The sequence below is a fragment of the Entelurus aequoreus genome, linkage group LG06, assembly GCF_033978785.1.
Source record: "Entelurus aequoreus isolate RoL-2023_Sb linkage group LG06, RoL_Eaeq_v1.1, whole genome shotgun sequence".
In the NCBI taxonomy this organism is placed as follows: domain Eukaryota; kingdom Metazoa; phylum Chordata; class Actinopteri; order Syngnathiformes; family Syngnathidae; genus Entelurus; species Entelurus aequoreus.
The window spans coordinates 28593754-28608862 of NC_084736.1; the positions used below are offsets into that span (position 1 = coordinate 28593754).

General features: G+C 45.1%; 1 protein-coding gene across 1 annotated transcript in view; it reads right to left on the minus strand.

The window, feature by feature from the left end:
- LOC133652726 (voltage-dependent T-type calcium channel subunit alpha-1H-like) overlaps positions 1-15109 on the minus strand; it is a 70918-nt gene that overhangs the window by 54648 nt on the left and 1161 nt on the right. Inside the window, exons 2-3 of the mRNA XM_062051778.1 lie at positions 8288-8421; positions 7468-7565 (exon numbers count right to left, since the gene is read on the minus strand). Of these exons, the coding sequence (XP_061907762.1) occupies positions 7468-7565; positions 8288-8421 (232 nt within the window). The remainder of the gene's footprint in view (positions 1-7467; positions 7566-8287; positions 8422-15109) is intronic.

Sequence of the window (15109 nt, forward strand, 5' to 3'; positions counted from 1 at the left end):
AACTGTTTTTATATTGTTTTACTTTCTTTTTTATTCAAGAAAATGTTTTTAATTTATTTATCTTATTTTAATTTTTTTAATTTTTAAAAAAAGAACCTTATCTTCACCATACCTCTCTCTCTCTCTAGGTCGTCCTCAGACGAGCCTTCCATCGTTGCTTCCAGTCATCCCGATTCTCCATACATTTGGCCAGTTCCTTGGTACTCTGAGCTCCTGCATCCTTCTTGAGTACATCCACGTACGTTAGTGTGGGACGTCCTCTTGACCGATGCCCATGTGTTGGTTCCCACAGTACCAATTTGCTGGCTGGCAGCTCCTGATGCCTTTGGCAGTGCCCTGCTAGTCTCATTCTCCTTACAGCAATCTTCTCGCTCACCCTTGGTATTCCCCTGTAGAGGACTCTGTCGGTTACGTGCGCACTCTTGTTGATGTTATGCACTGCACGCAGCATCCTGGTGTAGCAACCATCCAGAGACCTCTCCAGGGTTGGCTTCAGGGTCCAGCATTCGCTGCCATAGAGGAGAACGGACTCAACTGTCGCGTAGAAGAAGCTGAGTTTGATTTGGCGGGGGAGGTTGGAGCTCCATACACTGGTCATGCCATTCAGGGCCCTCCATGCAAGTGCCTTCCTCACTTTTAAATCCTGCTCAGTTGAGTTGACCCATCCGCCCAGGTATTTGAAGTCCTCAACTTCTTTCAGCACAGTGCCTCCTGCTGTTATCAGAGGTTGATGTTCTGGTGGAACATTGTAGGTCATGACCTCAGTTTTCTTGGCATTTAGCCTAAGGCCAACCTTGGCGCACTCTAGCTCTACCCTGTGTAGGAGTTCTTGTGCTTGTTCCACGTTGTTGGAGAGCAGACTGATGTCATCCGCATAGTCAAGGTCTGTCAGGACCACTGCCGGTTGTCGACTCGACTTCCTTGGTGTCAGCGTGAAGCCAAGTTCCTGCTCTCGCCCATGTATTGCCTTCCTGAGCGCATGATCAAGGACTATGATGAAGAGGAAGGGGGCTAGTGTATCCCCTTGTATAACTCCAGCCAGGATGTCAAACTCCTCGCTGTTGCCATCTGGGGTCACCACCCTGGCCCTTGTTCCTGCGTACATGGACTCTATTGCTCGGAGTAGGTTCGGAGGAATACTGTATGCCTTCAAGATCTTCACCATCGTGCCTCGATGTATCGAGTCAAATGCCTTTTTGAAGTCTATGAAGCATAGGACTGCAGTCAGGTTGTCCTTCCTCACCTCCTCAATCAATCTCCTAAGTGCCAAGATCTGGGCTGTAGTTGTTCGTCCTTCTCGAAAGCCATTCTGATGTACTCTCAGGTGAGGGTCGATTGCATGCCGGACCCTGTTTAGGATCATGCGGTTGTAGACTTTCGCAGTGATACAGGTCAGGCTGATGCCTCGGTAGTTGTCTGGCTTCGAGAGGTCTCCGGATTTGGGCACTGGTACGATATTTGATAGAGACCACATATCAGGCAGCCGATTGTGCAGCAGAGCAAGGTTGCAGAACTCTAGAATGATGTCATCAAGATCACAGTTCTTCACGACCTCTGGGGGTATGCCGTCCGGGCCAGCGCTTTTTCCCACTCTTACTGTGGCTTTTGCCCTGGCGAGCTCTCCGAGTGTGAAGGGACCATCGTTGATGTTCAGGTTTGGGAGGACTGATGGTATTTCTTCTTCCTCAGCTGCGTCTGCTGTTTCTCCCAGCAGCCTTTTGAAGTGACTGGACCAGGTTGTCACCCTCTCCTCCGGGCTGTGTCCCTCCACCTGTCCCTCCTTGGTCCTCTTCCGCCCCGTCATCTCATTGATGACCCTCCAGGCCTCGCCATACTGTTGTTCACCTTGCGCCGCCTGCACCCTCCGCACTCTCTCCATCAGTTCTTCCCCTTTGATGGTATCATAGCATCTGAAAATAAACTGTTTGGCTTCATTCAGCTCGCCACGCCTCTCCACAGTTGGTTCCCGTTCAAAGTTGAGGCGGGCTTCCTCCACCATCCCTCGTGCTGCTACGACCTCTGGGTGTTTGGATCGTCTGGAGGTACTGACTCTCTCCATCATGGGCATGCACAGCCTGGTCGCCTCCTCATTCGCAGTGACGAATCTCCTGTATGCTCCACTGGCCTCCGCTCCCCTGTCCAGCTGCTGGAATCGTCTCCTCATCTCCTCTACGTATCTGGTTTGAAGGCCAGGGTCACTTGAGAAAGCTTTCCAGTTATACCGGATCTTGGGACTTGGTTTGGGGACTCTGAGGCTCAGGCAAACTCTCATTGAGACCACACGGTGGTCTGAGCCCACAGAACTAAAAGTGCTGTATGGCTCAGCATTCAGGATGGAGTTCCTCCATTTCTTCCTCACTAGGATGTAATCTAGCTGCCGTAGTGTTCCTGAGGCTCGGTCTCGGAAGGTCCACCTCTTTCCTGTTCTCTTCCGGAAGATGGTATTCGCCGCCAGTAGCTCGTGTTCCATGAGGAAGGCAGTGAGGTAGGTGCCGTTGCGGTTGGTAGAGTCGTGGTAAGGGAAGGGTGCGTCCTCTGGTCCAAGCCTTGCATTGAAGTCCCCAAGGATTGCCAGGAAGTTGTGCGCTGGGACGCCACGGACCGCTCTTACAAGGTCCTCAAATAACTTCCCCACCACGTCAGATGGTGCCACGTTGGGGGGTGAGTACACGACTATGACTGTTGTTACTGGGTTGCCCGAGAACTCTGCGCTCAGAATCCTGTCGGTGTGGTGGTAAACCCGACGGAGTGCCTTACGTGCCCGTGGGCCCAGCATTAACCCTACACCGCCTGTTGCGGCCTGGGCCTCGTTCCTCCACGCAGATGCAGAAATGAACGTGCATCTCTCCACTCTGCAGTACAGGATGGGGTCATCAGTGTGCACTCTCCTGTGTTCTTGGACCCCCAGGATCTCCACTCCCCGTTCCTCTGCACAGTGTGCAAGCTCTATCAATCTCGCTTCTTCTCTCGCTGTGCATGCGTTGAAGGTTCCCATAACAAATGGTCTCCGACAGCGCATGAGTGCATTGGACGGGGTGCTGTGTTCGGACAGGACCCTCCCTGGGACAATCCCAGGGTTTGAGGTCCTGTCGTCATGGTGTCCTCAAGGAGGAGGACCAGCACCACCGTCCGCTGCGATGTTCCTGCGGACTCCCGCCGCTGGAAGTATAGGATTTGGGATGACTTTGTACTCCATGGTTGGCTTTACTATGCTAATAGCGAACTGTGGGGCGCAACTCCTCGCAGTCCCGGTTTTAGTTCAGAGTGACCTTCTCCTAGACAGGTTGCCATCCAAGGCTTACGAGCCCCATCTGCCCGAATGCGGCAGGTAGCACGGGGGTACATCTTACCAGTGGCGGTATTAACCCGACCTGACCTGACCTGACCTGACCTGGTTGTCCAAATTAGGCATAATGATGTGTTAATTCCACGACTGTATATATCGGTATCGGTTGGTATCGGTATCGGTTGATATCGGTATCTGTAATTAAAGAGTTGGACAGTATCGGAATATCGGATATCGGCAAAAAGCCATTATCGAACATCCCTAATAAGAAGGTGCAAGGCCATTAAGACATTAAACAAGTAATAACAGAACTTTAAAGTCCACCCTGAAGCAGACCGGGTGCCAATGGAGCGACTTTAAAACAAGTGTAATGTGCTCCCGCCTTAACAATTGTTTAATAATAATAATACTTGTAGAGTTCTAAAATATTTTTTGGGAATACCAGAGAGCAGGGCATTACGAAATAAAAATGTACATTGGTGCCTCCGTGTCGGCCTGAGAGCAAAACAGACGGATTCTGTCTGTGAGCATAAGAACCTATTTTTGTAATATTTTTTAAAATGTGGGATAAAAGTCCGCTCGGAGTACAAAAATCACGCCCAGATTTTTTATAGACTGTGGTTTAAAATCCTGTAATTTCGGTAAAAGTTACTCCCTCTGGTCTACGGGGCCTAAAACTAAAACCTCCGTTTTGTCCTGATTGAGCTGTAAGGAATTCACTGCCATCCATGACTTGATGTTTACGATGCAGTTAAAAAGTAGATCTATTGGTCCTGTGTCATCAGGAGACATGGCAATGTACAACTGTGTATCATCAGCGTAACCGTGGAAACTGATGCTGTGTCTCTTAATTACATCCCCAAGAGGCAGCATATGAAGATGAAAAAGAATGGGACCTAAAATTGAGCATTGAGGAACCCCACATCTTATATCATGGGTTCCCGAGGAATATGCATCCATATTTACATAAACACTGTGTCTGCACCGTCTGTGAGATAATATATTTATAAGATATCAAATGTTAGGGTACACTGTGCCAAAAATGACTCTTAGATCCAGCAGAACCAACACTGTTTGCTCTTTATTATCTAGAGTCCAACTGATGCCATTTACAATCTTTAAAAGTGCTGTGTCGGTACTGTGGTACATCACTCAAAACTTAACATTGACAGAATAATAGTACAGGGTTGATATGGTAAAAGCAGGTCAAAAAGATAAAAAGGGGCAAGGCCATTAAAACATTCAAAAACTAATAACAGAACTTTAAAATTGACCCCAAAATGGACGGGGTGCCAATGGAGCGACTTTAAAACTGGTGTAATGTGCTCCCGCCCTCTGGCCCCTTGTCAGCCAGTACAATGTATTGTAACAATTGTATCAAAATAATAATACTTGTAGAGTTCTAAAATTATTTTTGGGAATACCACAGAGCAGGGTATTACGATAGTCTGAACGACAGAAAATGATAACGTACAGGTGTGCCTCTGTGTTGGCCCGAGAGCGAAACGGACGGATTCTGGCCATCTTAAAATGATAAAAAAATATTTTTGTAACATTTTTATTATGTGGGGTAAAGTCAACTCAGAGTCAAAAGTCATGCCCAGATTTTATACATTTTGTGTTTAAAATCTTGTAATTTGGGTAAACGTTTCACCCTCTGGCTTTCAGGACCTAAAACTAAAACCTCTCAACCTCCTGGTTGAGCTGTAGGAAATTCATGCCATCCATGACTTGATGTCCAAAATGCAGATAAAAAGGGTAATTTAACGTTTGTCGCTTTTTAATGACGTATATGTCGAATGAACACGATCTGATCGTGCATCGGATACATAACGGATTTATAGCTGCACAGAGGTCTAGGTTGGATTAAAAAAAAAAAAAAACGGAAACGTACTGTTCAAATTGACATGAAAAAATCGGATAAATGTCACATATTGGCAAAAAAATCTGATTTGACCTGCAGTGCGGACATATACTTTAGGTACTGTGGACGTAGTACAGTTGTACCTCAACTTACAAGTATTTTGAGATACGAGCTGTCTCAACTTTTTGTCATGCTTTAAACTGTGAGTATTCATTTGAGTTCGGAGCCTCCCAACCGCTAGTTGGCGTAGCGACTGTGAGGATGAACCCCGTTGATACCCGCCCGGTCTTCTTCACTAGCATAAATTAATAGCTCAAGATCGACATAACTTTGTTTTCCAACATTCAGAACAAAGAAAGCGAGTTGGGAGTTGATTTGAGATACTAATAGTCCAATTAGGTTCATTAGGTCTCATAATAATTGTGCAATTTTGATTTCTTATAGCCAGACCTCTGTGTTTATTTCGATACCTGACAGTTTTGGCTACAACTATGGCCTTCCTCAGAGGTCGTTACGAGATGTTGATGTGACGTGTCTGGTCAGCTGATTTAAACAGTCTTTAGCGCTGTCTTCCTGCTCACAGTAGCAGGCTGACAGTGCCATCTGCAGTCCGACTTCTTGAGGACTTTGTCCCAGGTGTGGGAAAGTTGGTATGCCCCACCGTCCCGGTTCACAGTATGGGGCCGCGCCACTGGATCCCAATGGCTCACAAACTCTCAGTCATAAGAGCACATTTTGAACGCACCAATCTCATCACTCAAGAATAAGACAGAAAGGAGGCAGAACAGCACATTAGAAAAATGCTAAGAACTTGCAACTACCCAAAGTGGGCCATAGATACACAACGGCAAAAAGCTAAACAAAACGTCATTAAAACGAAACAAAAAACAAACCAAACTGGGCCATGGTCATACTTCTATACGTCAGGGGGTCACGGGTCACAGATAGTGTACAGCGGGCCATGAACAAGCACAACATCAATACTCTGGTTAAACCTCACACCAAACTACGACAGTTGTTAGTCCACCTTAAGGACAAAATAGACCAAGAACACAAATGAAAAGTAATAAATGAGATACCTTGTTTGTCTTGCAAAAAATCATACATGGGAGAAACTGGCAGAGCGCTTAACATCAGGAAGAAAGAGCACAGAAAAGAATGTGAAAAGGAAACATCAAAAGCCTCAAATCGAGCCACCAGACGACAAGCAGAACAAGAACAGCTGAAGTCTGCTGTATCAAACCACTGCAAGACGGAGATCCACCACATAGAGTGGGACAACGCCCATGTCATCGGCACCGAGAGCAACAAACACCACTGTTGGATCATAGAAGCCATTGAGATTCGGAAGCGTGCCCCCTAGACTGTGAACCGGGACGGTGGGGCGTACCGACTTTCCCACACCTGGGACAAAGTCCTGAAAAAGTCGGACTGCAGATGGCGCTGTCAGCCTGCTACTAAAAGCAGGCTGACAGTGCCTAAAACTGTTGAAATCAGCTGACCAGACACGTCACATGAACATCACGCAACAACCTCTGAGGAAAGCCCCAGTTGTAGCCGGAACTGTCAGGTATCGAAATAAACACACAGGTCTTTCTATAAGAATACAAATTGCAAGAGATACTAGTAGTTGGAGTTATGAGCTCGGTCATACAACCAATAAAGTTTGAAAGTTGATATACTATTACTGTAATTCATGTATGTCAACGCAAGGCTCAAACGTGAGCCGGATTTGCATACACCAGTTCTCGGGACACAATTCTAAGAACTACCACACTTGAGTTTAGTTATAGGAACTACCCTTGCCAACAGGGACTTTTCCTTTTCACATTTTCACATGCCTGGGGATGCTGGGGACCTTAGTAAGAAAGATGTGTGACGCATATCCGCCGGCGACCCATGACGTATTACATTAGCGCCTCACCCACCACTGCAAAACAACCAACAACACGCCTGCGAAAAGTGAACAAAGAAACAACACAAGCAAAAATGGAGACCTCAGAGGCTACTGTGTCCATTTTTCCTGTTGCTGTTACGATGTCGTAACAGCAACAACGGTGGGACTTTAAAAAAATGGCGGGTCTGTGTTGTGGCGTAGCTCGTCAGTTCAACCAATCCTCAAACACCTACGTATTTTAGTTCTTATGGGACTCAGTTTAGACCCTGCCCCAGAGTAGGAGCTAAAATGGTTATAGGATCTGAGGGCCATAGTCCCTGGTTCCCGTATGTCGGAATACGACGAAAAACTGCCCGGGGACTAAAAAGGTTATAGGAACTCCAAAAAGTCCCTACAGTCGGAAAAAGACTATGTACTTACTTGGTACTCTGTTGATGGCCCGCAGAGGCCGGAGAACTCGGACTGTGCGGATGGCTGAGAAGCTGGCATTCTGTCCATCCAGCGAGTACTCCAACACCCTAAGGATGCACAGAGTTTTAAAATACTGCGCACACATTTGCCACAAGGTGCATCTTCACAGTCTAATGGGATTTCCTATGACAGTTGCTTTTACAAAGATGATAATCCGTTTATTCAACCAGCAGTTAATTAGTGGGAATACAGGTCAACAACAACAATTACCAATAACATCATTTGCGTAAGTCATCCTCAGCACATTGATGTGTTTTTGCGTCTGTTTTTCTTTGTTTTGATCTTCCTCCGACAAGAACTGAGCGTCTCCAGGAGCCTAGGGCATGCAGTCCTTGTTTATTCACTCCTGGTACTTAATGCGATGCCCTTATCTCACTCTGTTTATGTACCATGACACTGAAGAATGGTTTTGTACGGAGAGTGTACTCGGCATGAAAATGTCATTCTGATTGTGAGTGACAGTCTCAGTTGCTGTATCTCTTTGAAGGCGTGCTGTAAGACTGCGAGGGAAATAAATGTCCCTCAGCATTTATTCATCCTGTGTTGGTTGGTTAACGATGGAGCCGGTGCATACCTCGGAGGGTTACTAGAAAACTGTGTTTTGCCTGCAATTCCGCAGGGATGCAGCTATAAAGGATTTACCCAGGGACCAAATATGTGTTCCTTTACATGTTCCTCGATTGTCGGGAAATTTAGCACAGCACTGCGGAATTGCAGTACTAGGTGGACAGTTTGAGGGCAAACAAGAAAAGCATTGTGGGATACGAACCCCGCCATGACGATGACAAAGTCCAGCTGGTTCCACTTGTCGCCAAGGTAACAATTGCTGCCAAAAATCCCCAGGGCCACCATCTTGATGATCATTTCCACCGCAAAGAAGGCAAATATACAGTCATCCAAAACCTGACGAGAAAACAGACAGAACAGAACTCATTTGGAAACTGGTAAACAGTGTGAATCTTTGGACACATAACGATCCGATCCGATTCCTGGGGTGACGATGCGATTCAGAATCAATTTCAATTCAATACGATTCTCGATTCAAACTGAGTATTGCAATGGGATGAATAAGAATCGCGATTCGGTTGTGAATTGATTAGTTTGTGCACCGCTAGTTAGTATTGTGGCATGCTAAAATTAGCACGCTAACTTTTTTCAACTCATTTCATATGAGTGCTAACTTTTAACATGCTAACGATTTTAGCTAATTGTACATGTGTATGCTTTGTATTCATACGACTTGCTACTTGACACATGCTAACTGTTAGCATTAGGGGCGCAAAACTTTGGGCATCTAATGATTCGATCCGATTCCTGGTATGACGATACGATTCAGAATCGATTCCAATTCAACGCGATTCTCGACTCAAACCGATTATTGCAATGTATTATTTGGTATGATAATTATAATGTAACTTATAATGTAACTTTTTCAAAACAGTTTACAGATTAAAAAAACTCCTTCTGGTTTCATTAAGATATACTATATATATATATATATATATATATATATATATATATATATATATATATATATATATATATATATATATTTTTTTTTTATCAACTTTTTTAAATGATGTATCGATTTGGAATCGGGATGGATAAAAATCGATATTCGGATATCAATTGGATTATTTTGTGCACCACAAGTTAGCATTGTGGCATGCTAACATGAGCACGCAAACATTTTTATCCAGTTGTACAGCCAAACACCTCAGTCATATAACTTGGTCTTTGACGCTTTATATTCATATGACTTGCTACTTGACACATGCTAAATGCTAGCATCAGGGGATTCGATCCAATTCCAATTACTGAGGTGACGATAAGATTCAGAATCGATTCTTGGCATAATAATTATAATGTAACTTTTTCAAAACAGGTAAAGGTTAGAAAAGCTCCTTCTGGTTGCATTAAGATAGCCTAAAAACGCCTTTTAAAAATTGTATTCTTAGAAAATGTTATTATGTTTTTTATTTTTTATATTGTTTTTAAATCAACTTTTAAAACTCATGAATCGATTTAGAATCAGTTTGAGAAACACTGGTCTGGATTTACAGTTGACAGGCTTTAGCGTTTGCAATATGTTCGTTTCTGGAAGCGTTCCCAGATTGCAAATGAAACCACGCCCCTCATGCTATCCAAAAGTATCATAATTTATCTTTTGAAAAGGTACATTGTTTAAATGTATATCTCTAAGTCATTTTTTTCCTGTAACAGTTAAAAATAAACTTCATAAAACTTATATAGATTCACCCGGTCACAACACGATGTACACCTGCACGCTCTCCGATGGATTCAGCATCTGCATTAAAAAGCTGCTTTTAGCAGTATTTATGTTACTGCATGTTGGTGATTATGCACCTGCCAAGACTACCCTAAACTCCGGACTGCAAGCTACTACTTTTTCCCTATGCTTTAAACCCTGCGGCCTAATTTTGCTGACAGCTATATTGCATCCATCCATCCATCCATCTTCTTCCGCTTATCCGAGGTCGGGTCGCGGGGGCAGCAGCCTAAGCAGGGAAGCTCAGATTTTCCTCTCCCCAGCCACTTCGTCCAGCTCCTCCCGGGGGATCCCGAGGCGTTCCCAGGCCAGCCGGGAGACATAGTCTTCCCAACGTGTCCTGTGTCTTCCCCGTGGCCTCCTACTGGTTGGACGTGCCCTAAACACCTCCCGAGGGAGGCATTCGGGTGGCATCCTGACCAGATGCCCGAACCACCTCATCTGGCTCCTCTCGATGTGGAGGAGCAGCGGCTTTACTTTGAGCTCCCCCCGGATGGCACAGCTTCTCACCCTATCTCTAAGGGAGAGCCCCGCCTCCCGGCGGAGGAAACTCATTTCAGCCGCCTGTACCCGTGATCTTGTCCTTTCGGTCATGACCCAAAGCTCATGACCATAGGTGAGGATGGGAACGTAGATCGACCGGTAAATTGAGAGCTTTGCCTTCCGGCTCAGCTCCTTCTTCACCACAACGGACCTATACAGCGTCCGCATTACTGAAGACGCCGCACCGATTCGCCTGTCGATCTCACGATCCACGTTTCCCTCACTCGTGAACAAGACTCCTAGGTACTTGAACTCCTCCACTTGGGGCAGGGTCTCCTCCCCAACCCGGAGATGGCACTCCACTCAGCCCCAGAAATAGGAGAGCCCACCACAGATTCCCCAGGCACTGCTTCCTCATAGGAAGACGTGTCGGTGGGATTGAGGAGGTCTTCGAAGTATTCCCTCCACCGATCCACAACATCCGCAGTCGAGGTCAGCAGAACACCATCCGCACCATACACGGTGTTGACAGTGCACTGCTTCCCCTTCCTGAGGCGGCGGATGGTGGTCCAAAATCGCTTCGAAGACGTCCGGAAGTCGTCCGGAAGTCGTTTTCCATGGCCTCGCCGAACTCCTCCAATGTCCGAGTTTTTGCCTCCGCGACCGCTGAAGCCGCACACCGCTTGGCCTGTCGGTACCTGTCCGCTGCCTCAGGAGTCCCATGAGCCAAAAGAACCCGATAGGACTCCTTCTTCAGCTTGACGGCATCCCTCACCACCGGTGTCCACCAACGGGTTCTAGAATTACCGCCACGACAGGCACCAACTACCTTGCGGCCACAGCTCCAATCAGCCGCCTCGACAATAGTGGTGCGGAACATGGTCCACTCGGACTCAATGTCCAGCACCTCCCTCGTGACATGTTCAAAGTTCTTCCGGAGGTGGGAATTGAAACTCTCTCTGACAGGAGACTCTGCCAGACGTTCCCAGCAGACCCTCACAATGCGTTTGGGCTTGCCAGGTCTGTCCGGCATCCTCCCCCACCATCGCAGCCAACTCACCACCAGGTGGTGATCGGTAGAAAGCTACGCCCCTTTTTTCACCCGAGTGTCCAAAACATGAGGCCGCAAATCCGATGACACAACTACAAAGTCGATCATGGAACTGCGGCCTAGGGTGTCCTGGTGCCAAGTGCACATATGGACACCCTTATGCTTGAACATGGTGTTCGTTATGGACAATCTGTGACGAGCACAAAAGTCCAATAACAAAACACCACTCGGGTTCAGATCCGGGCGGCCATTCTTCCCAATCACACCTCTCTAGGTTTCACTGTCGTTGCCAACATGAGCGTTGAAGTCACCCAGTAGGACAAGGGAATCACCCGGGGGAGCACTCTCCAGTACTCCCTCGAATGTATCCAAAAAGAGTGGGTACTCTGAACTGCCGTTTGGTGCGTAAGCACAAACAACAGTCAGGACCCGTCCCCCCACCCGAAGGCGGAGGGAGGCTACCCTCTCGTCCACCGGGTTGAACTCCAACGTGCAGGCTCTGAGCCGGGGGGCAACAAGAATTGCTACCCCAGCTCGTCGCCTCTCTCTGCGTGCAACGCCAGTATGGAAGAGAGTCCAGCCCCTCTCGAGAGAACTGGTTCCAGAGCCCTTGCTGTGCGTCGAGGTGAGTCCGACTATATCCAGCCGGAACTTCTCTACCTCGCGCACAAGCTCAGGCTCCTTCCCCCCCAGCGAGGTGACGTTCCACGTCCCAAGAGCTAGCTTATGTAGCCGAGGATCGGACCGCCAAGTGCCCTGCCTTCGGCTGCCGCCCAGCTCACAATGCACCCGACCTCTATGGCCCCTCCCATGAGTGGTGAGCCCATTGGAGGAGCTATATTGCAAATAGTAAAAAAAAAAAAAAAAAAAGAAACTAAAATAGTGCTATGGCACTATCTCTTGGACAAGTTCGCTCACTGCAGGTGCTGCAGTGTCCTTCCATTAGAAGTACAAGTGCCGTTCTGTCTTCTAGCAGTCTATAGCGTTTTTACTCGTTTGGATTCTTCATTCATCACTCCAAGCAACGTTTGGAAGTTTTACAATATAACAAAAACAATTGTTTGTTTTGCGTCTGATATTAAAATACCGTGTTCGTTATTTTATAGATAAGATATTATGAATACATCTACAATAAAAACATTCTTGAACCATGCATTTTCGTAGGGGTGGATCATTCCAGCGTATGTCGTAGTGTGCACTTTCGAGATGCTAACAATAGTTTCCGATCGCGCTGGAGCCTAAAAGGTGGTAGCCTACAGAATATGGTGCTGCATCATGTAGTAAAACATCACAGGTTGGAGCACACATTGCAGTAAATGAGTGTGAACGCGGATGACAGGCAGAATCCCTGTCTTCAGTATGGCGGTCTGCAGTACTTTGTTGTCAATTGTGCATGCAGTCTTACTAGATCACCCACAACACGCCCACTAGTGGTACACACACTTTTATAGTTTGTTAATGCTATTTAGCACTTGTTATTTGCATCTTCATTGGCGAGAGCGTAGATAATATAACACATTTGAAATCTCGGGTGAGGTAATGCCGAGTGAGTGCTCGCACCAAACGGGAGTTTCATCAGCGTTTCAATTAATTAAACGTTAAAATCCGTGAAGATAAAAAAAAGTCTGTATTGGAATATAACAAGCTCACCTCGTAAAAACAAACGGCCCACATGAGAGGCAGTGGGATGGGTGAAGTTTTTATTGCCTTTTATCCAGACATTAAACATAATAGCAGCACTTGCAGCAGGATGTGCTTGCAAGATGTAATTGCAGTATCTGTCTTATTTTAGGATTTAACTAGACCCCTTAATATGCCAAATATGAAGATCAGATTTGTGATACTTTATTCACTAGTACATAATTAATATATTCTTATATATGTCAATTGTACTATTTTTGCAGTGTTTGGTCTACATTTTCGGTTTTATTATTATTCTGATCGCATAACGTCTAAATATACACCAATAATCACACGTTTGGTCTTTTCTTCTAATTTAGTCATTTACAAAAGGTAAGCATGCAAGGCTATAGGCTACTAGGAGCTAGCAGCTACACAACAGCTAGGCAAGCAATAGCACCCAAGCTAGACATAGGTAATAATCATTGAACAATATTGCAGTGTAAAACAGCACATTTGTCAATATAAACAAGTATCAAATAATTATACATTAGAATTACTTACACATAGGAACTCAGCAGGCACAAGACGTTGATACAACGTTGATTATACGTACATGTCCTTTAAAACTCACTCTGAAACAACGTTGTAAAATCATTTTGTAAATTGAGACAATGTTGTCTAACGTTGGATCCACGTTGTTGGTTGGAAAATGACCACATTTCAATGGTCAAATCCACATCACAACCTAACATTAAATAAACGTTGTCAAAAAGCATGTTGTTTCAACGTTGGATTTGTGTTGTAGAATATTGGTTGGGAAATGAAAACATTTCAAACGTCACAACCTGACATTAAATAAACGTCGTCAAAAAGCATGTTTTGGGCTGCACGATTCTAGGCCACCTACTCAGTGTCCTAGTGGTTAGAGTGTCCGCCCTGAGATCGGTAGGTTGTGAGTTCAAACCCCGGACGAGTCATACCAAAGACTATAAAAATGGGACCCATTACCTCCCTGCTTGGCACTCAGCATCAAGGGTTGGAATTGGGGGTTAAATCATCAAAAATGATTCCCGGGCGCGGCACCGCCGCTGCCCACTGCTCCCCTCACCTCCCAGGGGGTGACCATGGGGATGGGTCAAATGCAGAGGACAAATTTCACCACACCTAGTGTGTGGGTGTGACAATCATTGGTACTTTAACTTTAACTTCAACGTTGTATTTGTGTTGTAGAATATTGATCGGGGAAATGACCAAAATTCAATGGTCAAATCAACATCACAACCTGACATAAAATAAACGTCGTCAAAAAGCATGTTGTTCCAAAATATTGGTTGGAAAATGACCAAAATTCAATGGTCAAATCATCGTCGTCAAAAAGCATGTTGTTCCAACGTTTTATTCGTGTTGTAGAATATTGGTTGGAAAATGACCACATTTCAATGGTCATATTAATATCAAAAGCTGACATTGAGTAAATGTTGTCAAAACGCTTGTTGTTTCAACGTTGTAAAATATTGGTTGGAAAATCACCAAAATTCAACGGTCAAATCAATGTCACAACCTGACATTGATTAAACGTATTTGTGTTGTACAATATTGGTTCTGAAATAACTAAATTTCAACGGTCAAATCAACGTCACAACCTGACATTAAAAAAACCTCGTTGAAAAGCATGTTGTTCCAACGTTTTATTTTTGTTGTAAAATATTGGTTGGAAAATGACCAAAATTCATTGGTCTAATCAACATCGTCAAAAAACATGTTGTTCCAACGTTGTATTTGTGTTGTAAAATATTGGTTGGGAAATTACTAAATTTCAACGGTCAAATCAACGTCACAACCTGTCATTAAATAAACGTCGTCTTTTTGTTTCAATGTTTTATTTGTGTTGTAAAATATTGGTTGGGAAATGACCAAAATTCAATGGTCAAATCAACATCAGAACCCAACTTTGATGAAACGCCATCAAACAGCATGTTGTTTCAACGTTGTATTTGTGTTGTAGAATATTGATTGTGGAAATGACGAAAATTCAATGGTCAAATCAATGTCACAACCTGACATTAAATAAACGTCGTCGAAAAGCATGTTGTTTCAACGTTGTATTTGTGTTGTACAATATTGGTTGGGAAATGACCACATTT